The following is a 27,586-nucleotide window of genomic DNA, read 5'->3' as shown; positions in this document are numbered from 1 at the left end:
AAAGGCTCCGGAGTCGACGACCGAGGGGCGCCGTTCCGCAGTATCGTTTACGCCCACACACACGCAAACACACAGGTGCGAAGGTCCGGAGCCGACGACAGAGGGGCGCCGTTCCGCAGTATCGTTTACGCCCACACACACAAAGGCTCCGGAGTCAACGACCGAGGGCTTCGTAGAACTGTGCTCCGTCTCGGGTGGCGCGGCGGAGTACCACATTCCGGAGCTGACCGCGCGCCACGTGGCTGCCGGTCATCCGCAGTTCTCGGTACCGCCCAGCTTTCAGTGCCGACGTCAGAGGGCTTCGTAGAACTGCTTTGTTCCGGATGGCTCCGCCAAGTACCAATTTCCTGAGCTGATCGCGCGCCACGTGCCTGCCGGCCGTCCGCAGTTCTCGGAAGGGCTCCCTGTCTGGTGGGCTTGGAACACGTGCAGCGGGCTGAAAGCTGGCCCGTACGGCCATTCTTAACAACGTTAAAGAACCGCAGGTGGTGCAAATTTCGGAAGTCCCCCACTTAGGCATGCCTCGTAATCAGATCGTGGTTTTGGCACGTAAAACCCCGCAACTAAATAAATGAATTAACGATGCACAGGTGAACAATCACCTTTCTGCGATGTTGTTTAGTGTGTTTGTTTCTTTTTTCCCGCGATCCAAAAAGTTAAGGAAGTAACACGCCTCACCCATATTTGCCCCCTCATTAACTGAAGAAATCATTTCTTTTCGATGTATCCGACCACGTCGCACGCTTTCAATCGCAACTCTAGGTAGATCATGACGGAATGCTATCTGCGCATGTCAGGTGCGCGCCCTTGCCGTCGTCTTGCTTGCGCGCTCGCTTCGAAGCGTGTGCCGTTCCAGCCGGGGGAGGCCCACTTCATCCCGCGCACTGTCTCCGCTTCGCTCAGGTCTGGACCGGCTGCAGGAGATGCTGGCCGCGCTGCCCGCCGACTACCCTCTGGAGGTGCAGCACGTGCGGCGCATACGCGGCGAGAAGGCTGCCTTCGAATTTCTCCAGGAGCGCGAGAACGAGCAGTGGGACACGGACAAGTTCGTGCTGCTCGACTGCAGCGTGGAGACAGCGCGCCGAATCGTCCAGTACGCGTACGGGAAGCGGCGAGCCTACTACACCTTCCTCTACGCGCGATACGTGAGTGCGCCATGGGCGGAGAGGGGAGACGACCCTTTGGGACCTCAGCCGCTTCGGAAACGGAAACTGACGCCTCTTGTTCGTTCGAGAACGGACGATCCTACAAATCTCGGTCTGATGCACGGCAGCGAAATCACTATTTATTTATTTATTTATTTATTTATTTTCATCCCGGCCCTGCATGAAGCTGTGCAGAGAAACATGTGACAAACTTACACGAAAGGAATCTTCGATGGTTGATAAATAGTCATAAAGTGGTAAGGCGTGTTAGCATCAGCAAGTGCTTTTGTATGGTGGTCTTTGCAGTATGCGTACGCGTTGTCGACTTCCTGTTACTACGTTACGTCTTGCTACGTGATGTCTCACTTTTCAATACATACTTATTTTCGTCGTTCTTGTTCCCGCTCCTGCAATGTCTCGAACCCATATGAAAATAAATCAAATAAATCCGCGTCTTTTAAGGGCTCGTCTCAAAGCGGAGGCAACGCGAGCCACAGTCGAACTGGCGGCGCACGCTGGTGGCGCTGCGGCAGCGTTCGCGCTAAAGTCCCTCAATAATTTTCATGTAGAGAAAGGTTTTGATCCAGCCGACGACGCCAGCGATAGGCTTATCGGTGACATGTAACCTTGCTTCGCCCCTCTGCCGCCATGAAACGCGCGCCGGGCTAAGTGCGAGAGTTTCACCTGTTGTGCTATGCACATTGCTGCGATAATTTCGTTCCGAGAGGGCCGAAATGCCTTGTTGCTGTGCGGTCTGGTGCCGAAACCGGGCGAAGGATGGCAAGAAGTTATTTTGCATCCCACGCCGCAACTAGAACCTAACCAGAAGAAAAGTATGCTTGCACAGAATTGAACGGAAAGACTGAACCATCGGTAACTGCACGACTACGCGAGGAAAGTAACGTAGAGCGATACGAAGGCGCGAAAGAAAGTATACACGTGTGTGCGCAGAGCTGCGATAGTATTTCATTTGCGCGCATGAATGTTGACGGCCGAACTTTGTGGAGATTATTGATTTTAGTGTATTATGAGCCCATTGAATTAGCAAGTGCAGCATGACCTAGCATGCAAGTAAATAGTGGGGCAGAAGCGCATTAACTCGCTGACAAATATCCGCATTGCGTTACGTGCGATAAAAAATCACAAATTTCAGCAGCGAATTCTACTTTTACACTTTCCTGCGTCTGTGCGCGCGTTGTTAACTACGCTTTACAATGGGTCGAAAAAGTCATTTCCAACTCTGCATATCCTAATCGTACTTTGTGCAATGCATATGTGAATAAATATATTCCTAAGTACCTGCATTACTCTGCTTTTAAAAACAAATAGTGTATAGCCACTGCTACTGGCCATCAAATAAGAAAGTATAATACAATATATCAAAGTACATTGCATACACCTGCGAGCTCGTTCCCAGTTTCCCTTACACTCGAAGATGTTTCAGTAATCGGTGATGCCATTTTACTGATGAAAAACACACAACTGCAAATTAACATAAGAAAAACGCCAGAAGCGATGCATGGATCGCCAGCAAAATACAGTGCAGTAATAGCTAGGCCAATTGGCGTGCGTTTCGTGTAAGGGCCCTCTAATTCTTACGGGGCTTTAGCGGTGCACGGAGGCGAAAAGGCGTAAACACAACAATGCGCGTCATGATTCAAGTCTACGTGGCGACGTCGCACGGTACACGAGAACAGTCAACCGCATTCACACACGCGCACACACTACGCTCGATGTTGGTGCGCCGGGAGATTAGATCGCTCTGGCCGCTCGAACAAGATCGAGGAGATTCGCTGACACGATCCATACCGCCGCTTCAGAATGTCACGACAGTTGCACTGGCGCGTAGCACTGAACCACAAAACACAACAGTCGTCGTGTAATTGCTACACGACAGACACACTCAGCGGCAAGAAGACTGTTGACGCACTCGTTTCCACACACAAACAGGATGTTGTTTAGTTGCCTTGAGGGTCGCACGTTTCAGCGACGTTATGTAGAAAGTTTTTCGGTCCAAGCGACTGTCAGCCTTCTTTTTTACACGAATTATTCGTTCAAAGTAACCGCTATGTGTACGCAGCGTACTTACAAGCAAAGGAATTCACAGAGCAAACGGGATTAAGCGCAAGCAATCGCCAAGGCTCGCGTGGTGATTGAGGTAAACGAAAAGTAAACATGCGGAATCGGAATCGAGGTGATCAAGCACTCATTCCGCTCCCTTGAGCGCTTTTCTTTCAGCGCTCATTTGAAATTAAAGGACTATAGATTTAGCACTTCGGGCCCTTCTTTCGTTTTTCACCACAGTCAGGTACCAGTAGGTTTTATTTCCGCGCGTGTGCAGATATTTTTTCACCTCACGAACGCCGCGGCACCGTGGTTTAGCGTGGGCGCCGTCTGCTACAGGAACTTCATAGGTGGCGCGCGCGGCAGAATGTCGCTACCTTATTATAGAGGGACCTTAATTCGCGCTCGGGCGCGGTGACCGTGCGCGCCCTCTGCCCGCTCGGTGTAGACTGGCGGAGGCGAGCTGCTGCTTTGTGTGGGGGTCTCTCTTGAAGCACACATCATGGCAGCAAACACGTGGTTGGGGACAAGAAAGTGCTACTGATGCAGGTATCCATTATGAGGGATTAGCCAAGAACCGAACGGTTAGCATAAATGAAAAAAAAATACGAATTGAATTAATAATTTTGCCACTATAAAAGAGATAAGCAAGACAGCGTTGAAGGAAAATGTAAATTTAATCACAATACAAACAGAATTATCAGATAATCGTTCCTCTTTCCCGTTCTAGTTTACGGATAATTTTATGCCTATACCTTATATATCGGCCGTTAGCGTTTCGCAGTTTATAGTCGCAAAATACCATATTAGGAAAAGGAGTATAAACAACTCCGTCTTAAAGGTCTGTCCGCCTATTCTTGGCTAGAGCCTCAGAAACGTTTTCCTCCGCATCCCCGGACTATCTCATTGGTACCGGCCGGTTATACCTCTATACTTTTGTGCCATATTATTAATGCAAAGATTCCTTGCCGAGTTCCAGGCACTTCGTACGTATCTAGCCTCTAACGCCGAACGCGCTTAACGGAATGGTCCCATCTAGGAACACTGGAGCGAACAAGTAGTTCACCGTTTCAAGCATAAAGTTTCATAATGCACATAAAGTTTTCTACGATTACTCGAGGGAACTGCTTCTGTTTATCCACCATTGGAATGGTGGGTAGTACATGGATTTGTCTGCTTGGGGCTTCAGAAGTTCTTGTCATTTCGTTTACTACGCTTTATCTGGGCCTAAATTTCAAAGCAATTGATACTGTTTTAATGCAGAAGGTAATAAGGTTCTGCAAGCACACGTAATCCCTGGTAATGGCAGTGGTTCCGCTTGTCCGTGCGTCCATGGCGTAATGGTTACAATATCGGGCTTCTGTGCTAGAGGTCCTGTGTTCGAATCCTGCCATCCGACAAATTTGATAATGTGTATTGAATTATTTAAAACGCAGAACTTCCTTGAGAATAATCACTTTGCAAAGTGACAAAGCCATTTAGAACAAGACGGACGGAGTTTAGGCAAATCCGTACACAATTGCCATGGAGGCTGAACTGCCCTACTTGATTTAACTGTTATAACAGATAATCCTGGCGAGTGCACCAAACGACTGTTTACCTTGCAGTCAGTCGCCTGCACCGCCGAACCGCGGCGGGATCGCTGAGCCATTAACGGTTAGTGGCAAATGAGTAAAACAGTCTCTACAGAACGGAACAAAAATTTTCCGACCTAGGTAATCTAGTGCACACCCAATACTTGTAACGCGTCTACGATGCAGCTGGCACTGTGCTCCGCGTGGTGCCGGCTAGTGAGTTCGTGCGTATCATGCACAGGGCTTAGCTGAGACACGCATGTCTGCAATTGCGGTTGAACCAGCTTTATCGAATTTTTTTTGTTCCTTCTCTTTTTATTGTTCATGAATTACTATTTTTGTGTGCCCTAAGCATTTTCATGTCTCCAGTGAAATTCACAATCCTTTAAGTGAATATCTTTTGTTTCTGCTTGTTGCAACCACCCAATTTTTGCCGAATCCTTTATTGTGGTTATGCGCAATCGACCTTCAAATTATTCACAAAAGCATGAACGGTGCTTGCCACTGCTTAACTACAAACATATGTGATCACATGACGTGTGTGGGGCATTGGACACGACGTTTCTTTCACAAAAACTCGGCAACAAGGTCTCTTGCTCGCAGACGCTTCCCGATGACTGGAAGGACAGCCAGGTGTACGACCAGAGCAAAGTGCTGGCGCTGCGTATTCTCCACGAGGATGCCAGTGGCCACCACAGCGCCGTAAGGGCGGCCAGCAGGGACTCGTACTACAGTTCTTCCGAGAGCATCACGGTGAGCGAGATACCTTTCGACCCGCCGTAGTTGCTCAGTGGCTATGGTGTTGGGCTGCTGAGCACGAGGTCGCGGGATCGAATCCCGGCCACGGCGGCCGCATTTCGATGGGGGCGAAATGCGAAAACACCCGTGTGCTTAGATTTAGGTGCACGTTAAAGAACCCCAGGTGGTCAAAATTTCCGGAGTCCTCCACTACGGCGTGCCTCATAATCAGAAAGTGGTTTTGGCACGTAAAACCCCAAATATTATTATTATTATTATTATTATTGAGATACCTTTCACAGCTATGGTGGCCCGTTGTCCCACCGAGCACAGCGCAAGTTTTAGTGCCGGCCCGTGTGATTCGTAGATGACCATACGTACAGCTTCCTCTGTAGTCTCCTAAAAATGTATGCTAAAGAGAAGTCATAAGTTAAGTGGGATTGGTAAATTAAGTTACACTTCCGTAATTTCATAAATGACATTCTTGCTGTGAGCACCGATTTGATAGGCTCGAAAAAACACGAGAACGAAAGACAGGGTAGCTTGTCATGGTGTCATGATATGTTCACAGCATCTACTCGGTAATATTTATTACTTCATTGACAAACAAGCTTTGCCCTTCATCGGAAAGGAACCAAAAGCTCAGACATTTGCTAAACAAAAATGGCCCGGGAATGCTATAGTATACTTAAGAGGCCGTGGCATTACGATAACGCACCGGCGCTAAGGTAAGGCACGGAATTCTAAAAGGAGGACCTCGCCCTTTAATTTTTCCGAGCAACTCTTCTGCGCCAAGTAAATGCAGATCGCGTATCAAGTTTTTACCGGACTACACTAACTCATTGTTGATTTTTAATGCCCCTTGATATCAACTTAAAGCATAAGCAGTAATTTTAACTTCCAAAGGCGTCTTGCCAATAGTAGACCGCGCAACATTACTATACTTGCTTGTACCTGGCATATGCAGGAAGAGGAGGCCCTGGCGTACGACGCGACACTTGTGGTGAGCGACATGCTGACACGGCTGTCGCGCGAGCGGCCCGAGCTGGGGCTCGAGCTCTACCAGGACGCCACATCGGGCCAGAGCTCGCAGTGCTATGGCTCGCCGCTTGTGCCCTACAAGCACGGACAGGCCATCGTCGAGCTGCTCAAGAAGGTCAGCGCTCCGCTTGCTTTGGCGGCCCGTCGGCAAAGAGCTCCCGCCGTGTCCAGCAACAGCCCAGCTCTGCTGCATGTTTCTGTAGCTCGTGTGAGCTCAACCACGAACCTAACCAACTCTAACTCTGCCGATAGCTGCAGAGCTTAGCGCGAGTGGACATTATGCGCAGCGGTATTTTCAAGAATCTTCCTTTATTTAAGTAACAGTGCATAGAGAAATGACAGTACACAGAGAAACTATCCTAAGAGGCAGGCGGTGCGCGAGGGCTTCTTGCATTATCGGAAATAACGCGCCCGCCGGGGCAGAGAATCGAATGCGCGTTCTGTAACACCATAACCACTGAGTTCCGATAGCTGCGGCTTACGGAATAGCAATATCAGTTTTGCTTCCGAGTAAGAGCTCGTCCTAAAATTTTCTATCTCCCGTTTTTTTCTTATATTGGAGGAGCAAATGGAGGATTAAAAAAAAACTTTCTCAGGTAACGGGTCCTAGATCTGAATCTTTTCTGTTAAGTGCAGTCAATTTATCTGTCGATCCCTAATGAGAACACTTCCGTGATTTACATATCTTTGACATGGCGTAGTGCGAGTTCAAGTTTCCTCTGAGCCGCACAAGCGTTTCTTCAGAATCGGGGCCGGAATAATGCGAGGATTCTTTTCGCTTGACTCTGGGTATGGCTTTCTATCCGTGCACGGCCGTCGGTGATAACGTGAACGGAGTACCACTCGGACCACTGACAAAGGGTGGGAATGAATAGCATGCACATAGAACCGTTACACTGTGCCCAGCCCAAGAGGCTGCCATAGCGCCTCGGTTCTTTCGTCTCGTTTGCTTCGTGCGTCTCCTTTCTGCCGATGTCACGGAGAAGCCACCGACAAGCATGTCTTCTTCTGTCGCTCGTAAAGCAACCCCCGCGAAATGCAATTTAAACTGCCTGGTTCAGGAGCGATGAGTGGAAAAAGTGGCGCTAAGCATGACCTACACGTCCGTCATTTCTGTGTGCCGCCTCGTTTCGCATCTTGTACCGTCAATATTTACGCTGTTTGTTGGCTATGTGAGTCGCAAAAATAAAAGAAAGAAAGAAAGAAACCTTTCTCGTCGCGGTTTCATACATCGTGTAGGAGTTCTAAAATAAATCACCAGTTAAGCAGCAACATAGACTGGGCACTCAGTGCGTTGTAGGTCAGAGATCAGATGAGCCCTGGCACCACCAGAACATTGCAGACTTCATGAGAGGAGCTAATAGATGACTGAACGCGTCGGCAGTTTCTGCAGACCAGCAACAGGTATCGTAATGTGCCCGCTTATCGACTTCGAAGTCAGAAGCGAAGGAGGAATGGAGAGAGAACTCAAATTGGGAAAACGAGTGTGTTTTCACAGCGTCTTGTGAAGCAAATACACGACTATCACAGTGAAAAGTCCAGCTGTTATAACAAACGTATTCGACCGAGCAAGTACTCTATGCCCACACACGCGCAAAGTCAACCGCAGAACAATTGTGATTATGCGTTGTCTTCTACTCCACAACAGAAGCGTTCATTGTGTGTGCTGCAGTGAAATGCAGCGCACGTTTCACCTACGCTTTTCCTGTGTGTGGTGTAATAGTTGGCTGCCTCACTGTTAGAGTCATTTCAATTCATTCTTGCTTCCATTCACCTGTTTGCTTGGAATATATTATGTTCCCTTTACAGCGTCATGTCGTTCCTAAGTTACATTTCTAGTTCGTTAGTCACGAACTAGATATGCTGCCAAGAATGTTATGCGGGTGATAAGTTTCCTACGTAAATTTGAAAGCGTTGTCATTTATCGTTGCATTCGCAACCATGTGAATAAAATGGTGGGCAAGGGGCAAGTCTTGTGCGCATAAGACGTTGCACTTAAGCCTGGAATCCTTGTGAAAGTGGCAGTAGTGGATTTTCATTCAAACAGATCCACATATTCAAGCGCAATTGCTCCATTATTAACCAATATTTTTTCCTATTGCGCAGACCTCTGTCAACGGCACCACTGGTCAGATTATGTTCGACGAACAAGGCCAGCGCGTCGGCTACACAGTCGACGTTATGGAACTCACGATGCAACACAAGATGCAGAAGGTGCTTATTTTTTTAATGATAAACGCAAATTTAGTCCATGATTTATAGAACTGTGCCTGCGTGAGTGCGTGCACGCGCCCTGCAACCGGGAAGCCCACGAGCTGCCAATAACCTCTCGGCTACGCCGTTCTAATCAGTACTATGGCATCTCCTCACCGCCTTATTGCTGGGAACGCTTGTTATGAGCAGGCGAAAGTTGGCCGAATGTCGGGTGCCTGCCTTCATGTTTTTAGCAGAAGAAGGCACAGCAATTATTAAGCATTGGAACCTCGTAAATATAAATTACGCTCATTCCGGCTTGCACGAAAAACGTACAGCGCAGACATCCCGATTAATTAGTTTTATTTTGCTTTGCATCGCAATTGATTCCCACAGGCGTTCAACAACACGAAGTTATCAGGAACGCAGAACGTACAAAGAAAAGGGAGGCTGAGAGAAAAATGGCGGGGGGCGGAAGGGCGTCTTTTCCCTTGACCTCCCCCTTATCCTGCCAAGTTACACAGCACTGGCTCCAGTGGTTCTTTAACTTTCTGTTCGTTGACATTTTTGTGTAGCGCATTTGACAGCGGACAATCCTTGACCGCACGTTATGGCAACGTCAGCATCACTGCGATAGCTGGCAGCCGCAGCAGCTATACGCGTGACATGTGTGTATAGCATTAGCATCAGAACATTATAGCAGGAAATAAAATAAAGCATGTTGCAAACCCACCTCCTCTAATATAGACATGAGAAGAAGGGCTGTAAAAGTTACCCCGTCAAACGTTCTTCCGCCAGAAGACGCGCACAGCGACGCGGGGACGCGCGAGGCGCCTCGCGTGTCCTGTTCTTTCTCCGCGTCTCTTGCAGCTCAAGCACCACTGCGCAATGCGAAACCAACTCGCGCAAGTCACCACTTTTATTGTCACTTTGCCAAGTATAACCTCCCGTAAAAGGAAAAATATTTCTTAGTTACGAGGGCGTAAATTTTCCGTCTCTTAAGTCCATCGATCATTCTATGCTAAGCAGTTTCAAATCCCGTAAGCTAGCCACTAATATCCCCACTATCGTTGAAAAACAGGTGTACAATCATTGCGTTCTACTGGTACTGACATATGGGGCACATACTTGGAGGGTAACAAAGAACCTTGAGAGCAAATTAAGGACAACGCAACGAGTGATGGAACGAAAAATGGTAGGTGTCACTTCAAAATACAGGAAGAGAGCGTTTGGATCAGAGCAAACGGGGGTAGCCAATATTTTAGTTGATATTAAAATGAAAAAATGGAGCTGGGGAGGCCATGTAATGCGTAGGGCAGACAACCGGTAGTTCTTTAGAGTTACAGGAAGTTACAGAATGGACTTCAAGTTAAGGGAAGCGCAGTCCAGGATGGCAGGAAATTAGGTGGGGTGTTGAAATGAGGAAATTTGCAGCCACAACTTGGAATTAGCTAGCGCCAGGCGGGCGTAATTGGAAATCGCTGGGAGAGGCTTCGCATTGTAGCGGAAATAAAAATTGGCTGCTGTATATTATTATTATTATTATTATTATTATTATTATTATTATTATTATTATTATTATTATTATTATTATTATTATTATTATTATTATTAACGAGGACAACATGGAAAGCTGGCTCTTTGTAGACGTTCTTGTGATAACAGAAATCAATGTTTCCCAGGCTTGCCTTGATGCGTTTAGCTTGCAGGGCTTTTCCGCACATTTTGTCACACGAAGCGGGCGTCGTGGCAGAGGTATCGCTTTCTGTGTAAACGACAACTGTGAAGTTTCTTCTGTTGATGCATCTTTTGTACATGCCGAATCTATGATGGTCAAAGTTTGTAAGAGGTCATTTTCTGTCCATACCTTATCGATTTATATACCACGCACATGCAGCCTTTCACGGTTCCTTGTAGAGCTTGATGAAACTCTGGCTGTGGAGCTCACTGGAGCAATTCTGCTTGATCGGAGACTTGAATATCAATATTTTATGCCCTGAAAAAGTGACTGTTTGTGATTATTTATCAACTTTGTCTGCTTATGGTCTGTAATGTACAATTGGAGCTTCTATTGGAGTGGAATTAGTTAATAGTAGCCTAGTGCAACCTTGTTTAGATCACATAGCGGTCAGAGCTCCCAGCTGTTCATTTAGGTCATGTACTATTCTACAAAGGTTGGCGGACTACTACTTTGTAGCATGCCGTCTTGTATTACCGGACGCGTCTGGAACGCCGTCGGTCGAAACTGGATCTGGGCAGCGCAAATGCCTTGTCCCTGTTGTTAATCAATCCAAGCTTGATAAGCTTATCGGTTCGTTTGACTGAGCATCCTTAACCGAAGAAAATTCGCCTATCAAAGTGTATGAAAGGTTCTGTACGCAACTGAAAATTTTGAATTACGTTGCACATGGCTGATAGCTAAGCCGATAACAAAGGGTCACTGCTGGATGAACACGGAAATTCTTGCTTTCATTTCGTATCGAGACACCTTGTGGAAACGCTGCAGAAGAAATCCCAGAAACCAAGCACTGCGCTTAGAATACAAGTCGGCAAGAAATAGAGTTGCTCTTCTGCGTGGCCCCAAACGCTGTTATCTGTTTTATAAATTCCAACAATCTTCAAATAATGTAAGCAAAACTTGGTCTTTGGTAAATCATCTCAGAGGAATGAGTTCCAGTAAAGGGTCTGTTTTCGGTGCTTCTCAGCAACCTCCCGCAGTAGTGGCTGATGCTTTCAACAGGCACTTTGTTAAAGCGTCCTAAAGAGCTGTCTCCATCCACAAACACTCGGTCATTAGGGCAATCCATATCTGCGTCAGCTGTTCTTCCGATAATTTTGAAGGGTGATCTGGAAGAAATTATTTATAGTTTCCATCCTAACAAGCCCACTGGATATGATGCAATATTTTTGCACACCATCATAAGGAATTTCAGTGCGCTGTTAAATATTATCTTGCATATACTGAATGGTTTTTCGGAAGGTGACGAAATTCCAGCATTCCTAAAAACTGCAGTTGTTTTACCACTACACAAGTCAGGGAAGAAAGATAGTACTGAAAACTATCGATCAATTTCTATATTGCCGGTTATTACACTGGTCTTCGAAAAATTTCTTTTCCACACTATGTCTTCTTTTCTTAACAAATTTTTCATCCTGACTGATCGACAGTTTGGCTTCGTTTCCGGGCGTGGTACTGTGGTGCTGCTTGAGGAATTTTCAGATGAACTGTTAACGGCTTTCGATCAGAATCTTTTCACGTGTGCGCTGTTCCTAGTTGTAGCGAAAGCGTTTGAATCTCTGAATCATCAACTCTTGTTAAGTAAACTGTATTTTGGGGGATTTAATGGACCTTTTTACAACATTCTCGAAAAATACTTGAGCAACAGATTTCAAGTAATCGCTACTGATGATAAGGGCGTTTTTTAGTTCTAAGCTGTCGTTAAAAGCTGGAGTTCCTCAGGGGTCCATTTTATTACCATTGTTGTTTAATATCTTTGTTAACGACTTTCCTTTGGCAATTTCCAAATGTTCCGTGTTCCAGTATGCGGACGACACTATAGTATGCGGACGATACTGGCAAAACATATTTCTGACAAAATGTCCACTGAAATGTTGCAAAATGACGTGTACAAGGCAATGGAATAATAATGGAATTGTTGTTAGTGCCCAAAAAACACAACTTCTTTGTTTTCGCTCTCCACTCAAGACTACTGTAATTAACACGGCTCTCTACTTACATGAGTCAGACTGTGTTTCTTGTATATGTCCGCCTATCCCTTACGTGGATTGTGTGAAATATCTCTGAATCTATTTCGATAGTAACTTATCGTGGCAACATCCCTTATCACTTGTTTGTTCTAAACTCAGGTCAGTGGCTTGGCTGTCGTTTAACATCAAACGTTTTGCACCCTTTTCTGTAAAAAAAGGATTATTGTACATGCACTGGGTTACAGTGTGTCGAGATACGGCATTACAGTCTTCGGCTTCTGTTCGGATCGTTGGAGAGAGAGAGAGCACTTTATTTGCACCCGTCAGAGAGCGTGGGTGATCGGGGCGAGACGTAGCTCCCCCTTTCACCGTCTACCTCCCCCCTAGACGTCGGCCGGAATTAGTTGGCTGCCGGCGGTGGCCTGGGCTTGACCGATGACTTGTTTTTGGGCTTGTTCTTCCTGGCTACGGAGGGACGATTCCCATAACTCTTTGTTCCCATGTAGACCGTTTAGCGCTCGGAAAGCGCAGAGCATGTGATTTAGGGTCACTATGCCTTCACAGTTTTTGCATTTGGAAGAGTGCACCTCAGTATGCCATTTGTGTAGGATATACTGGTTTGGGAAGGTACCCGTCTGCAGTTTTCGCCAGATTACTTCTTCCTTCCTTGTGAGAGATCTATGGGGGTGGGGGGGGGGGGGGCAGGGAGGGAGGGTTCTCCTGCCCATTCTATAGTGTTCTAGAATTTCTCTGTATGTGGTTAAGTCTCGCTTTTTGGAGATGCACGGTAGACAGGATTATAAAAAATATTCTTAAAAATGTTGCCTACAATTCCCCAACAGTAACAGCTGCGAATATCTTCCGTGCACTTGGTCTACCGCATTTTCATTCCTTGCTTATAGAAACAGTTGTCAAACATTTTTGGAATTCCGCATTCAAACAAAAAAGGTGCCGCCCCAAGAGAACTTAACGCGTCCGTTATGTAGTTCCTCGTTCAGCCACAAGGTATGGTGCCGCCAGACTCTGTGCATATGAGCCGGACATATTTAATAAATTACCAGACGAAATCTTTAATGCGACATCGAAAAGCACGCTGAAAGAAATATTAAAGCGTGAAATTAACCTCCAGAACTTCTTTTGCATCATAATATTTACTTCAACTTCCCTCGTTTTAAGTAGAGTAAACAAATGTTATCCCCATTTTTTCATTCATTTTATTTATTCTACGTCTCATCAATTTACGTATATTTTTTTCTTTTTCGCCATGTGCATCATATTCATAGGCACGGTCCTACAAGCCAACTGAGGCTTAGACCAGCCTGTTTATGTTGTTTTGTATTTTGATGGCAACAAACATTATTATTATTATTATTATTATTATTATTATTATTATTATTATTATTATTATTATTAAGCTCTCAGCATTGAGTTGAGTCAGTTCCTGCGAGGGAGGCCATGTGACAACGCCAAATATACTGTTGGATCCTCAGCTGCTGCAGTATAGCTCATGCTACCGCATTGAGAGAGGCGGTATAGCGTTCGTGCCAGAAGATTCTCCCCTACCCTCAGAAAACACTGGAACTGCACCTCATATATTTGTTCATATAATCGAAAACTTTGCAGAAAGCGTTTGAGCTAGGTTCAACAAAGTTTGAGAATTTTCCATAGCAAGGTGTTCCCATATTATTTTTTCTTTCCGCAGATTGGTTATTGGTCTCAAGCAACCGGTTTCATAAAACAGCCGGATTCAAGGGGATATCAACCGACATGGGTTGACCCATCTGAGAAAAAACTCGTAGTCACTACCATACTGGTGAGTGGTTTGTAGCCGTGTCAAGAAAGCGAAACTATGCACAAAATTTACTCCCTGGTGCACAAATGTACAGGAGCCGCCTTTCCTCATGTACAAGAACGCTAACGATACCAGTGATGACGAGGACAACCTGGAAGGCTACTGCAAGGACCTCATTGCCAAGCTGATGCGTGCGATGGGCCGACAGTACAGCATTCGTCTGGTCAAGGACAATAAATATGGTTCTCGAGACAAGTCTGCGCAATCTGGGTGGAATGGAATGATTGGCGAGATACTGAGAAAGGTAAGCGCGAAAGGGCCTAAATGAATAGTAGCCCATTCGGAATTCTATCTGCTGCATGAACGTAGGAGCTACCTGATGGGCCTTTTTGAACGCCCCGATCTAATTGCAAAGGGAACATTTGACTCACTGTGTAGACTAGGAGCACAGCGATGTAAATATGTTGAAATTGTAATGTGAGTTTGATTTCATTCATTGATTTACATAGCATCAAGGGAAGTGCAGCACATAAAAGAGCAGCACCTGACGGGGTCTGCTGTACGTACAATGTACAACTGTACATCACATAGCATGGTCCACTAGTTTCAATACAGTGCAACAGAATTTTAGAGCGCAGCTCTAAGGCGCCCGTTCCTGCGGCGAGCATCGGCGTAACCGAGCGAACGAACACAGCGAAGGATAAAGGTGCGAACGCGGAGTGCAGCGGGGGATGAAAGACACGGGGACAAAAGCGGAGGAGGAGGGTATGGTAAAAGCGCGAGAAGAAAGCGTAGCACGGCGACCATGGTTACGAGATGGTCTGTCTGCGGCGGCTGCTGTGAATCGCGCCCGCGCGTCACCCACGCACTGCATATCGCGATCTCCAGATAAGCGAGGCAGTCGCACCACAGTTCGCTCCGTTTGCAACGTGCCACAGTAGACAGATTGTCCGCGCCAGCCAATATATCGCGCAGTGAAAACACATATACAACTGCACTCAAATTTCGCATTGGGGAGCGTCGCTATCTTCGGTGAATATATTTTTTTCAAAATGTTGAGTTGTGAAAGAGTTTAGGAAGTTGTAAAAGAAGAGTTCTCTTACAAACGTTGTACCAGAATCGGCTGGTGTTGTACGAGTCACACAAACATCGCCTCAAGCAACAAAAATAGACGTAAACGATGGCGCTGCGACTCAAGGTGAAACCGTGCATGCTTGCGGCGCAGGAGGCAGACATCGCCGTCGCGCCGCTGACCATCACGGCCGAGCGAAGCCGAGCCGTGTACTTCAGCGAGCCCTTTATGCAGTCTGGCCTCGCGGTGCTCGCGCGCCGGCACGAGGCAGAGTCGCTCAGCGTGTTCAGTGTGTTCAGCTTCTTGCGGCCTCTCTCGTGGGAGGTATGGCTGTGCCTGCTGTCTGCCTACGTCGCCGTCGCCGTGCTGTTGTTCGTCATCAACCGACTCAACCTGGCCGTGGCTACTCCCCCTAAGGCACCCCCTGGACCCTGCAGCCACTTGTACAACAGCCTGTGGTATGCCCTCGGGGCATTCATGTCCGAGGAGTGCAACAACTGCAGGCCCAAGTATGTTTCCATCAACACATCTTTCAATCCTCTTTACGTGCTTAGCACAAGTACTTATTAGGAAGAGGAAGTGCCGTCAGAGTGTGTGAAGGGATGACCAACATTCATATTTGCGCTGATGCAGCGTCTGTAGCACTTGTTTAAAACTGTAGCTAGCTCTACCACCACTGGTCAACTGCAGGTCACGTGTGCAGCTTCGTTTGCTGCTGTGTCAATGCTTCCTACAGCAGTGCCTATAAAGGTTCTCCCTTTTCACTCCACGATAAGGCGTGGTCCATCCGCCTGGTGTTTCATTTCTTCTTTTGCGTTAATTTATCTCAAGGCCGACCGGTAGCCTTCCCGCTATTGAGCTTGACCACTCGCTGGTCGCAGTACTAAAATTCCGCGCTGTTTCAAAAAGAACTGTGTAGTTATGTCTTGCACCGTCCTTAACTTCCTCTCAAATTTCTTGTGGTAGAAAGGTTTATAAACAGGAATAATGTGCCTCAGAAAGGCTGGCCAACGTTTCGATAGGATGACGTGTCTTCGTCAAAGGCGGCCTCGTCATCCTCGGCAGGTTAGTTTTAACGGGCTAGTAGAGCGGCGTCAAGTGCGGTTGTCGGTGGTGGCTGGCTGCAAAGGGAGAGACTGCGAAGAGAATGCTCCAAGCGCGTCTTCTAAAAAGAGAGGACACGAGCAAGAGAGTGTGAAGGCGGGGAGAAAAAATAAAAGAGCAAGAGGGGAAAGAAACAAGAAAAGAAAAAGGACATAGGAGGGCGTTGGGAGAGCGAGAGGTTAGGGAGCCTTCAGGGGTGTCATTGGCGCCATGCTTTTGTGGCTTTAGAAGAGCCGGTCAGCCGGTCAGTGAGCGTCTAGAATAGAATAGAATAGAATAGAATAGAATAGAATGATTATGATGATGAAAAGCTAGCCACAAGTCAGAGGACACGCAGGATGCGTGTGGTAACGAAGAAAACATAAGCATTTGCCAGCTTCGCACTTCAAATCAAATCAAATCAAGTTTGTTTCAACATACAACTGATGCTGAGGACCGTGAACAAAAAGCCAGCAAGGCTTGACGTGGCTTGAGTTGCCGTGCCTTAGCAATTGTACGCGTGGCTTTCGCCGCACGCACTACTTCCTAAGGTGTAGACCAGAAAATAAAGCAACGTCTTGCATTGGGAATGAATGACAATATTCTCCACAAATCCTTAAGAATTAAACTTTACTGTCATGCTTTCACTAACAGTTGGAAAGTTGGCAACGCTAGTTCACCCATGTTTCTAGTTCATACTGTTCACTGATGTTTGTTATAACCCCGCTAGTCACTTAAAAAAAGTTGTATACGCATTTCTGACAGGCAAGTAGCGCACATATACGTTTGTTATACATATTTATTGTGATACGTTCTCTCGTCCTGCAATGATTCCGCGCCTTAATCTGAGCAGCTGTATTATAGGCGCTTCAACAGCAAAGCTGGTATTGCTACTAGATGCAGCGATGAACGTTGTTTCAACACGTCCGTGGTTATGTCCACGGGACGCATCTGCGAAATGTGCCAACGAAAATGTATTATGGAGGAACCTTTGGGGTTCTCTTAATTGTGCTGTGGAGCTTTATGCAATTTCTAGGTACGCCTCATTTGAAAATTATCTAGAGTATCGAAACGATACAGGTATCGTACAAGCGTGGCCAGAGTATAACAAGCTCGAGCTATTTAAAAATTTCGCCGAAATTGGGGCGCTAAAGAAAATGATCAAACTTGCACTAATGGAATGTTTATCTTTGTTTGCCAGAAGGCCAAACTGCCTGCAGTTTGCAAAGAAAAAATTGCCAGATCCCAGGTCATATTTTGTATATACCATATAAGTGTGTGTTGGAAATTATACATATGCTTGAGAAATTTCAAAGTTTTTTATGTATTGAGGGAACAGTAAGAAGTTTCGAAAGTACCGCAAGAACCCGCCGTGGTTGCTCAGTGGCTATGGTGTTAGGCTGCTGAGCACAAGGTCGCGGGATCGAATCCCGGCCACGGCGGCCGCATTTCGAAGGGGGCGAAATGCGAAAACACCCGTGTACTTAGATTTAGGAGCACGTTAAAGAACCCCAGGTGGTCGAAATTTCCGGAGTCCTCCACTACGGCGTGCCTCATAATCAGAATGTGGTTTTGGCGCGTAAAACCCCATAATTATTATTAAAGTACCGCAAAAGTCCTTGACATACTGCTTCAAGCCCTGAAATAAAATTTTAAATTCGTTCCTGTGCTTTCGGTGAATGTGGCTTTCTGCTGTTTAGTTGCGGGTGCTATTCCCAATCTTGAGGCCTGCATTCTGATGAGAATATAATGCATAAACGGTAGTGCATTGATCCTTCTGCGTACGTTAAAGAAGCCCAGGTAGTAAAAGATAATCCCGAGCCCCCAAACAGAGCGGCCTCTTTCATAGGCCTTGCAGGCCGTTAAGCTGCAGTAGTGAATAAATTAACCATTTAGTGAATTACTTAGAGTTGTTTATCTTCTAAGCTAGCGGGTAAACATTTTTTTCTTGAAACGTTGCACACATATATAGGACACCTCTTACTATTGCAATGAACCGGCAAAGCAGACACTTTGACCGACGATTGACATTTCTGCACTCGAGAGATAGAGCAGTTTTCTCTTGATACAGCATCCATCTACAATATGGAGAAAAATGAAAACTATGCGAAACTAGCCACACATCTTTCATGAGAGCGAGAAAACACTTTGTACGCGCTTCAGAATTGCGTCATCACACGGCACCGAAGCGGCGGACGGCACGGACGAAGAGCCGTTTCAAATAAAGTTTTATTCATTCATTCATTCGGCCTGCCCCTTGAACCCTCCTCCTCCTCACAGGTCTGTTGGCAGTCGGCTCATCAGCTTCGGATGGTGGCTCTTCGTCCTGGTGATGTTATCGATGTACACAGCGCAACTGTGGGTGAATCAGCCTTTCAGGGCACGTGCTCCTTCCGTGAAAGATGTCAAGGAACTGGCTATGCAAGACAAGGTAGAATACGGCATCGTCAGAGATTCTGCCACCGAAGAGTTTTTTCGGGTAAGGATCCTTCCAAATGCATTTTGTTTTTCTCTTAACACAGTTTCCATCGTTAATTGTCCTTCTAATTTATGCATGATGTCTACTTCCTTTTCTTGAGCTTCAAACTCCACCATTTTATTTTTTCTGCTGTTGCTGGTCGTTTATGTGAGTAAGCAAGGGCACATTCAAACACAAAGTCACGAAGAGTGTTAGTCATTTGGCACGCTAAAAACATTGAACAGTAGAGTCATTGCAAGCACCACTGTTAGCTTTGCACTTCATTGGTAGACAATGTTACTCTTGAGTGGATTCACTTTGACTTACTCTCTCAGACACACCTATGTGTTCTGGGTCGGAGTTGTTCGAGGTGAGTCGTAATTAATGTCAGTGCGAGTCGCGATAACTTCCAGTGAATATGAATCTGGCTACATGTGAGTGAGTTCAGACATGTTTTAACCATGTGTTGTGCGATGTTTAATTTTTCTTGAGTATAGAAGGCATCTGAAATTTAGATTCAGAACTTCATTTTCAAGAATTTGTGGGGGGTCCTTCAGGCAAAAAGTTGTTGCAAGCAGCTGGAGTGCCTGAAGGCCATTCATGACAGCACAACTGTGAGCGAACAGGAAAAGAAAGCGAGTAGATTAGTGTACATTCTATAAGATGATTCAAACATATTAGGATTAACTGGTGTTAAGAAAATCCTGCATGTCCCATTAAAACCAGTAAGCGCCGAGGGTCCATCTTGAAGAACAGCTGATGCCTATTAACTCAAACGTTACAGATGTAAGGTGTCAGGTTATATAAACAATTACCTGTACAAGCGCTTTGGTGCTAAAAGGGACTGACAACGGATTTTTAACGACCTAGTTTTTTTGTGGCGCACCACAAAGCTCACCCTCGGTAGTGTTTACATCTGCAACGGTTACTTCCAAAAGCGCGTGGATATTTACTAAGCAGAATTTTTCAATCTGAGTAGCCTCTAAAAAGTAAGAGTCCCTCCTCCAACAACGCTGAGAAGTGAGAACTATGTCGATAGCCCGCCTCGGTAAATTGTGAAAGCCGCCAATCGTTCTGCTTTCACAGGAGTGAGGGTAAGTGCGGTTAACCACCCACATTTAGACCTTTTCAACCACATTTGAAAATAAAAAGCTGGTGCAATGAGTTCACGTTTTTGTAAAGACATTTCTTATATTTGTACCGCGTTTTTCTCCCAAGTACACGCCTACGTCATGACTGGCTGGCTGATCCCCGTCGTCGTTGTTCTGTGGATAGACGAGCCCAGTCAACTCATCGAAAACGAACGCGGAGCAGTGCCACTTTTCTGCTCACTACAAACGAAGGCTTTTCTGCACATTGTAAATCAGGAAAAGCTTATAAGAATAAAAAGTATGGTGCATTTCAATACTAATAAATAAACCAGGAACCGCGTACACTAGCAGAAGGTCACGTGGTAGACCTCTTAACAGGTTCATGTTCTTGCCGCGTGCGGCGCCAAAGGTCATCTTTGGCGACTTTTAGTTAGAAATTGAAAATATAAATCCACGTTTTATGAGGAAATTGTGGTTCGTTTAAAGCCACTATGATGGAGAATCATTCCATCAGCGGGGTTATCTCGATTCATGTTCTCAATGGTTGTCTGTCCCTCTACAGACCATTCCACACATCAGTTATGGAATAATATAGAAGCAATACGTGGTTTTTATGCCCCTTAACAGCGTGCACCAACGCTACATCCTCTCCATTCACCTCCGTAAATGAACCTGTCACACCGGCAGTGGGCGAACGTGATTCGCCTATTCTGACACCACGGCATATACACCAGACTACCTCCTAGCGGAGCAAATGCAGTTACTGTGAGTTGACGATTGTGAATCCCCGTAAGTTATGCACTTGTAAAGCTGAGTAAAGTGAGCCTTACTTGTTGTGTCTGAACGAGCCTGAGCTCCCGATTCCGTGAATCTGCGATTTCTCTTGGCGGCGTTGAGTGCGAGCACATGATCCTTGCTTCTGAGTCGGTGATTCCGTGAATATGATTAAACCCTGGCGAGTGTATATCCATGAGCCTATTAGTTAAAGCTAGGTTGCCCGAGTCTGATTTCGGTGTCTCTGAGTTTGAGTGAGCGTGGCTGTGAATAGATGTCCTTTCGCCTCTTTTTATTTATTTATTTCTTATTTTTTAGACTAACAGCCATTCGCTCTGTACTTTGCTTTATTGCCTGTCGGCTTCGGTGATAATGAGCAAGAGTGAAAAATGCATATCACCGCAAATTAAGATTGAATTGAATTATAATTTCAGCGCACGAAAGACACCTACTACGAAAGAATGTGGGACTCGATGGCTACGTTCAACAACACTATGACGGCTACTAATGAAGAAGGCGTAAAAAGAGTCCGCGAGTCCGAGGGTAACTACGCCTTCATAGTGGACACCATGAAGATAAAGTACGCAACACAGAAGGCGCCCTGCGACCTCGTTCAAATTGGCGACACATTCCAGCCTTCCGGTTACGGCGTCGTTGTGTCGCACAAGTCGCCACTCAAGTAAGTCGCTGTGAACTTCAAGGGGGTTTAGAAGATGTGTGCATGCCAAGGCTGGCACACCTCCACAAATAAAGGTCCTTGTGCGAAGACGCCCTCTTAATCAGCCATATCAAGTTACGTAGCGAATATTTGAAAGTATGTGTGCACATCCGCAAACGTTATAGCGTAAAGTGTAGATAAATAATTCGGCCATTTTTGCCGGAATTGAAACTATATGCCAAAAGTGACTTTCAAATAATATGGCGTCATCAGATAATTGTCATCAGGTAATTAAAAAAAGCGTGATGCACTGCATACAAAACTTCATGACTCACTGTCGACTAGGGAGGAAAATGTGGTGGGGCAAGTGGGACGTACCTAAAACATGGCGAATGTACTAAGCTAAGCTGATTGGAGCAAACGTAATCTTCTGCGGAGGTTAAAGTAAAGGCTTCCTCAGGCACCGGGGTAGCCCTCCTGCATTTCTAAAGCAGTAGAAACATCGTCCAAGGTAAACCAACTGCTGCCGGAGGCGGATTTATGGCTTTATATGGCATCAGACACCAAAGCGGTGACAACGCCTATGACGTTTCGAAAGGCTCTTGCCATCCATCATCACTTACTCTTATCTACAGCAGAGCAAAAAAAAAAAATTTATTGGCTACACTTGCTTTTAGTTCCAAGCGATATAGCGTCGGTCTTCGACTTAAGTCACGTGCTACCAAGAATACGCACTCATAGGAATTCGCGTTGACGTCGCTACACTGACGTTATTTTTTGTCAGAGATGGCGCTGAAGCGAAGCGATCCTAAGACAGCTAGAGCAGGTCGTTTCTTGGCTGAATATTCTAAGTTTTCCTCTGGGTACTGCTTGGATTTATCATTGCGCACGTGTGAAGACAAAGACCACTTATTCCCATTATGTCCTGTACAACTTGAACGCGAAGCATAATAAAGACACTGCTGCACCGTAATTATCTTTCTATTCCAGAAAAATACTGGACGTCACTATAGCCAGGCTCCAAGAAGATGGAGAGCTTTACGCTGTGTACAAGAAATGGTTCGGGAAGGAAGAATGTCAGCAGCCAGAACAGGTAAGACCATGTTTGCTGTCCTTTACCACCCTCTCAAATGAAGTGAATGTCAAGTTGTTGACGCCTATTTAAAGGACCAATTCTATACTTGTGCGTGCGTGTGTTTTATTAACATTTAGGTCATGCCAAAAGGTCATTTTCATGGTTTACTTGCCAAGTCGACTCGCTTACGGATGTCGAATTATAGAAACGGTGGGAAACAATAGCGGCTAAAAAGTTATTGCCCAAGAGAAATGGCAGCAGATAGCTGCGAGTTAGCAACAAATTCAATCGCATTGCACTATCAAGAGCATGAATATCGCAAAACACTTCCGTATATGCAATACAGTAAAATGCAGCCAACCAAATTATGCCGGAGACAACATTTATATTAGCAGTTAACAAGAGGAATAGCATAACAAAATTATGGGGTTTTACGTGCCAAAACCACTTTTTCCTTATGAGGCACACCGTAGTGGAGGACTCCCGAAATTTCGACTACCTGGTGTTCCTTAACGTGCACCTTGAAAAAGACTTGAAAAGTTTTAGACCGATCACCTTGCTGTTCGTTGCCTACAAAGCATTTACTAAGGTAATCGCAAATAGAATCAGGAACAACTTAGGCTTCTGTCAACCAACGGACCAGACAGGATTTCGTAAAGACTAATCAACAATAGACCATATTCAGATTATCAATCAGGTGATAGAGAAATGTTCGGAATATAGCCAACCCTTATATATAGCTTTCATTGATTACGAAAAAGCGTTTTCGATTCAGTCGAAACCTCAGCAGTCATGCAGGCATTATGGAATCAGGGTGTAGACGACCCGAATGTAAAAATACTGAAAGATATCTATAGCGGCTCCACAGCCACCGTAGTCCTCCATAAAGCAAGCAACAAAATTCCAATAAAGAAGGGCGTCAGGCAGGAAGATACGATCTCTCCAATGCTGTTCACAGCGTGTTTACAGGAGGTATTCAGAGACCTTGATTGGGAAGAATTAGGGATAAGAGCTTAAATTTTCAATTTTTCAATTTTATTTCCAGAATTACAAGTGTTCTGGTGGATACCAAAGGCTAAAAGCTGTTGGAAAACAGCTTGACTAGTTAATGGAGAATACCTTAGTAACTTGAGGTTCGCTGACGATATTGCCTTGCTTAGTAACTCAGGGGACCAATTGCAAAGCATGCTCACTGACCAGGAGAGGCAAAGCAGAAGGGTGGGTCTAAAAATTAATCTGCAGAAAACTAAAGTAATGTTTAACAGTCTCGGAAGAGAACAACAGTTTACGATAGGTAGTGAGGCACTGGAAGTGGTAAGGGAATATATCTACTTAAGACAGGTAGTGACCGCGGATCCTGATCATGAGACTGAAATAATCACAATAATAAGAATGGGCTGGGGTGCGTTTGGCAGGCATTCTCAGATCATGAACAGCAGGTTGCCATTATCCCTCAAGAGAAAAGTGTATAACAGCTGTGTCTTACCAGTACTCACGTACGGGGCAGAAACCTGGAGGCTTACACAAAGGGTTCTACTTTAATTGAGGACGACGCAACGAGCTATGGAAAGAAGAATGATGGGTGTAACGTTAAGGAATAAGAAAAGAGCAGATTGGGTGAGAGAAGAAACGCGAGTTAATGACATCTTAGTTGAAATCAAGAAAAGGAAATCGGGAGGACATATAATGAGGAGGGAAGATAACCGACGGTCATTAAGAGTTACGGTCTGGATTCGAAGAGAAGGGAAGCGCAGCAGGGGACGGCAGAAAGTTAGGTGGGCGGATGAGATTAAGAAGTTTGCAGGGACATCATCATCATCCTGGTTACGCCCACTGCAAGGCAAAGGCCTCTCCCATACTTCTCTAACTATCCCGGTCATGTACTAATTGTGGCCATGTCGTCTCATGCCACAATGCCACAATGCCACAGCATGGCCACAATTAGTACATGATCGGGGTAGTTGGAGACGCATGGGAGAGGCCTTTGCCCTGCAGTGGGCGTAACCAGGCTGATGATGATGAAACCTAAATACACGGGTGTTTTCGCATTTCGCCCCCATCGGAATGCGGCCGCCATGGCCGGGATTCGATCCCGCGGTCTCGTGCTCAGCAGCCCAACACCATAGCCACTGAGCAACCACGGCGGGTAGGAATAGCATAGGAATAGTGCCGCGATGTCATAGTTTGTCAGCCGATGGGGCTCAGCTGAAAAATGGGGCATGAATAGAAGAGCACGGTACTAGCTAGATGTTCGCCGAATTGGAAGGAGAGAAAGTTAAAGAAGTTGTACCAGAACGTTGCACCGGTAACTCTCTAAGTATGCGTGATGATCGTAACACCTCAACAGCTGCGCGCGCGTGTGCTACCCGGGCGAAGTTACACAGTCTCGTTCATCAATGTAACGTTTCTTGCCTCGTAATTTTTACAAACCCGTGATTTCGTGCTCAGCGTGACGCGCTCGCGTACGCTCATCATAGCTCAAGCTTTCTGTGAGAAACCTTTGCAGTGGGTGACGTCATTGCTAGGAAGAAACGCCTGACCTATGTTGAGATCGAGCCGGTATCTTCCAGCCTACAGCACAGAAGCCCAATGCTCTATTAGGCCACTATGGCACGCATGCTTCTCTCGTGCCAAAGACGCTCTTTGAAACGCTTGGTGCGTGCATTCCGTGCCTGTACCTCGCATTCTTCCCTCGGAACAGCTGGCGTTTTATGACGCGGTGTTTGACTGCATCGCGTTCGAGATCGGCCCACGTTTTCTGTTAAATATATACAATGCGGTGGCGCTCTGCTTACAATGGCATCGCATTAAAAATTCGCATCTTTACCCCTGAGCACAGGAAGATGAAAAAAAGAAGCCGAGTAAAAAAGATTATCCAATATAAGAGGCATAAAAATTTACCCATAGCAAGTATGCGGTTAGTTCGTATCCACAGTCCCGAGCCCTTCACACTCACAGTGAGCTATTATAAAGGAAGTCATTAAAAGGTAACTTCCGCTGACTGTCGATTTAGGGCATAGCGTACGTCACTCAAGAGAAGCCGCGTCGCTGAGTTATTGTTGGTTGGCGCGTCCCTTCTGAACTGATCAGGGTGCCGTTCCGCTGGAGGTGACCAAGGTGGGCGGCTGGTTCGTCATTCTCGGTGCCGGATTGGTCATTGCCGTGGCCGTGGCTGTGGCTGAGGTGTGGTGCAAGTCCCCCGCCAAGCCTAAGAAGGAAAAGAAGCCCAAGGAGCCAAAGGAGCCAAAGCCTAAGAAGGAGAAGAAGAAAAAGGACAAGAAAGAGAAGGACGACGAACAGATCAAGGCAAGTCTGTAGTGCCGAAGGCAGGCACGTACCCAGGATTTCTTCTTCGAGGGGGGAGGGGGGGCAACCCCAGGTAACTTTTCTATGCAAATGAGGGGAGGCGGGTACCTTTACTAATGCAAATGTGAATAATTCCCAACGTTCGCCATAAAGACGCGTCAACCGACAAAATAGAAATAAAAAAGTTTGGAAGACGCTTAAGCTTCGCCCTTAAGAGTGCAACGCGATAGCGTTCAAAGGTCGTTTACTGCTTTTCATGCTTCCCAGCAACTGCAGCTTATGTAACCGTAACGTTTACCGGGAAACTCTGGCTACGAACGCTATGCACGAAGGCGAGATTTCTGGTAGAAACACGGCCTCTTGCGTGGGTCTATCTCCTGTTATTGTTTCGCACATTTAATATTTCAGTCTGAGAATAGCTAACATAAAGGACCTGCGATGTGGGTGATGTTGTTTTGTTTTGTTTTTTAATTACATTTGTTTGTGGGCTGCCGTTCTCAAACTTACGAGGAATAACTTTGTAAAGAATGAAGGACGAGATATGAGCAACTTTGGGGGTAGAGAAGTGGTTGGTTATGCGTGGTTCAGAATTTGGTTCGAAATTCCCTATACCCAGGCGACGTCCGACGCCGAACGCCATACGCCGGATTTTATGCGACTCGGGTTGCTTAGCGCTATCGCGCTAATAAGGTGTATTTCCCAGCTACGCCTGTGAGATGCGCGTCTCCTTGACTTGGCAAACAAGGAACCACACCAAATGGGCTCTCTCCGGAAAGAAGCGCAGGAAGAGCACTGTCAATAACAAGTAAACAAGCGAAAGTGTAAAATGAAGATTTCTAGTAGCGTTCTTTTGGATTAGCTATGGAATAATTATAGAGAAATATATATTTGCGGAACAATCACAGTTCTTTTGAATCCCTAGTTCACTGCTCTATCAAGTGCCAAAACCGACACTTATTGTTATTAGTGAAATTGCGTAACGATTCGCGGCCGCCTGTCGCGTACAACCGCGTAGAGCGCAGGACGCCGCGGTTCTAGACGTACTGCGCCTACCGCCGTAAGGTTGGAAGAACACCCACATAAGCACAGCAGAGAAGTGGCTATGTCAGGTAGCTCGACTGATAACTGTAGAAGCGTCATCCAAAACACACGGAATTATTCTTCGCTTCCGGCAGCGTTCTCTCTGCTTCCTTTTACAGCGAAGCTCTTTGTGCGGGCCCTGTGCAGTCGTTTCCGGACTTCGCTAAAACGGGGCCACGTGACCTAGCGGGAGAGGAAAGGAAGAGCTCAACAGGGGGAACGGGGTTAGAGTGACCCCTTTCCCCTGTGAGAATGCAATGTTAAACGCGAATCTTATACGGTTGTCACACGGTGCGTTTTGGGCGATCGAGCCAGATCGGCATCGAACTTATCAACGATTGATTCCTCCCTGCCGCGAAAGAAATACATGTTATGCTGGTGTTTTGCGGCGAACGAACTGTGTCCAGCGATTGAAACGCGATGCCAGGAGCGCGTGGCTGCCTGCACTTCCCGCTGGCGCAAGAAGCCCCGGCAGACACGTCAGTCGTCATACCAATCCAACCAATAATCAAAACGATTGCACTGCCCGCATCTCCAGTGGCGGCCTTGGCGCCCAATATACGGAGCTTTGGATTAGTGGTTCCGCACGTTCCATCCCAGCTACAACTATGAGCAAAGGCGAAAATGAAGTGAAAGAATGGTGAAACAAAATATTTACAATATGGACTACTTCCGAAGTTTGACTTGCATAGTGTAAGACTCGGTGTAACAAACATAGATTTGCTGTTCGATCA

At 46.1% G+C, this 27,586-nt stretch overlaps 1 protein-coding gene across 1 annotated transcript in view; it reads left to right on the top strand.

The window, feature by feature from the left end:
• The window catches only part of LOC126535935 (glutamate receptor 3-like), a 72,618-nt gene that overhangs the window by 31,362 nt on the left and 13,670 nt on the right, over positions 1-27,586 (top strand). The window contains exons 4-14 of the mRNA XM_050182796.3: positions 904-1,145; positions 5,387-5,536; positions 6,489-6,677; positions 8,669-8,776; positions 14,166-14,276; positions 14,350-14,559; positions 15,481-15,836; positions 18,691-18,889; positions 21,168-21,412; positions 22,382-22,484; positions 25,557-25,772. Of these exons, the coding sequence (XP_050038753.1) occupies positions 904-1,145; positions 5,387-5,536; positions 6,489-6,677; positions 8,669-8,776; positions 14,166-14,276; positions 14,350-14,559; positions 15,481-15,836; positions 18,691-18,889; positions 21,168-21,412; positions 22,382-22,484; positions 25,557-25,772 (2,129 nt within the window). The remainder of the gene's footprint in view (positions 1-903; positions 1,146-5,386; positions 5,537-6,488; positions 6,678-8,668; positions 8,777-14,165; positions 14,277-14,349; positions 14,560-15,480; positions 15,837-18,690; positions 18,890-21,167; positions 21,413-22,381; positions 22,485-25,556; positions 25,773-27,586) is intronic.

The sequence above is a fragment of the Dermacentor andersoni genome, chromosome 4 (genome assembly GCF_023375885.2).
Source record: "Dermacentor andersoni chromosome 4, qqDerAnde1_hic_scaffold, whole genome shotgun sequence".
Classification (NCBI taxonomy): domain Eukaryota; kingdom Metazoa; phylum Arthropoda; class Arachnida; order Ixodida; family Ixodidae; genus Dermacentor; species Dermacentor andersoni.
The sequence above is the reverse complement of the archived record's forward strand: the minus strand, read 5'-3'. Positions and strand labels throughout refer to the sequence as shown.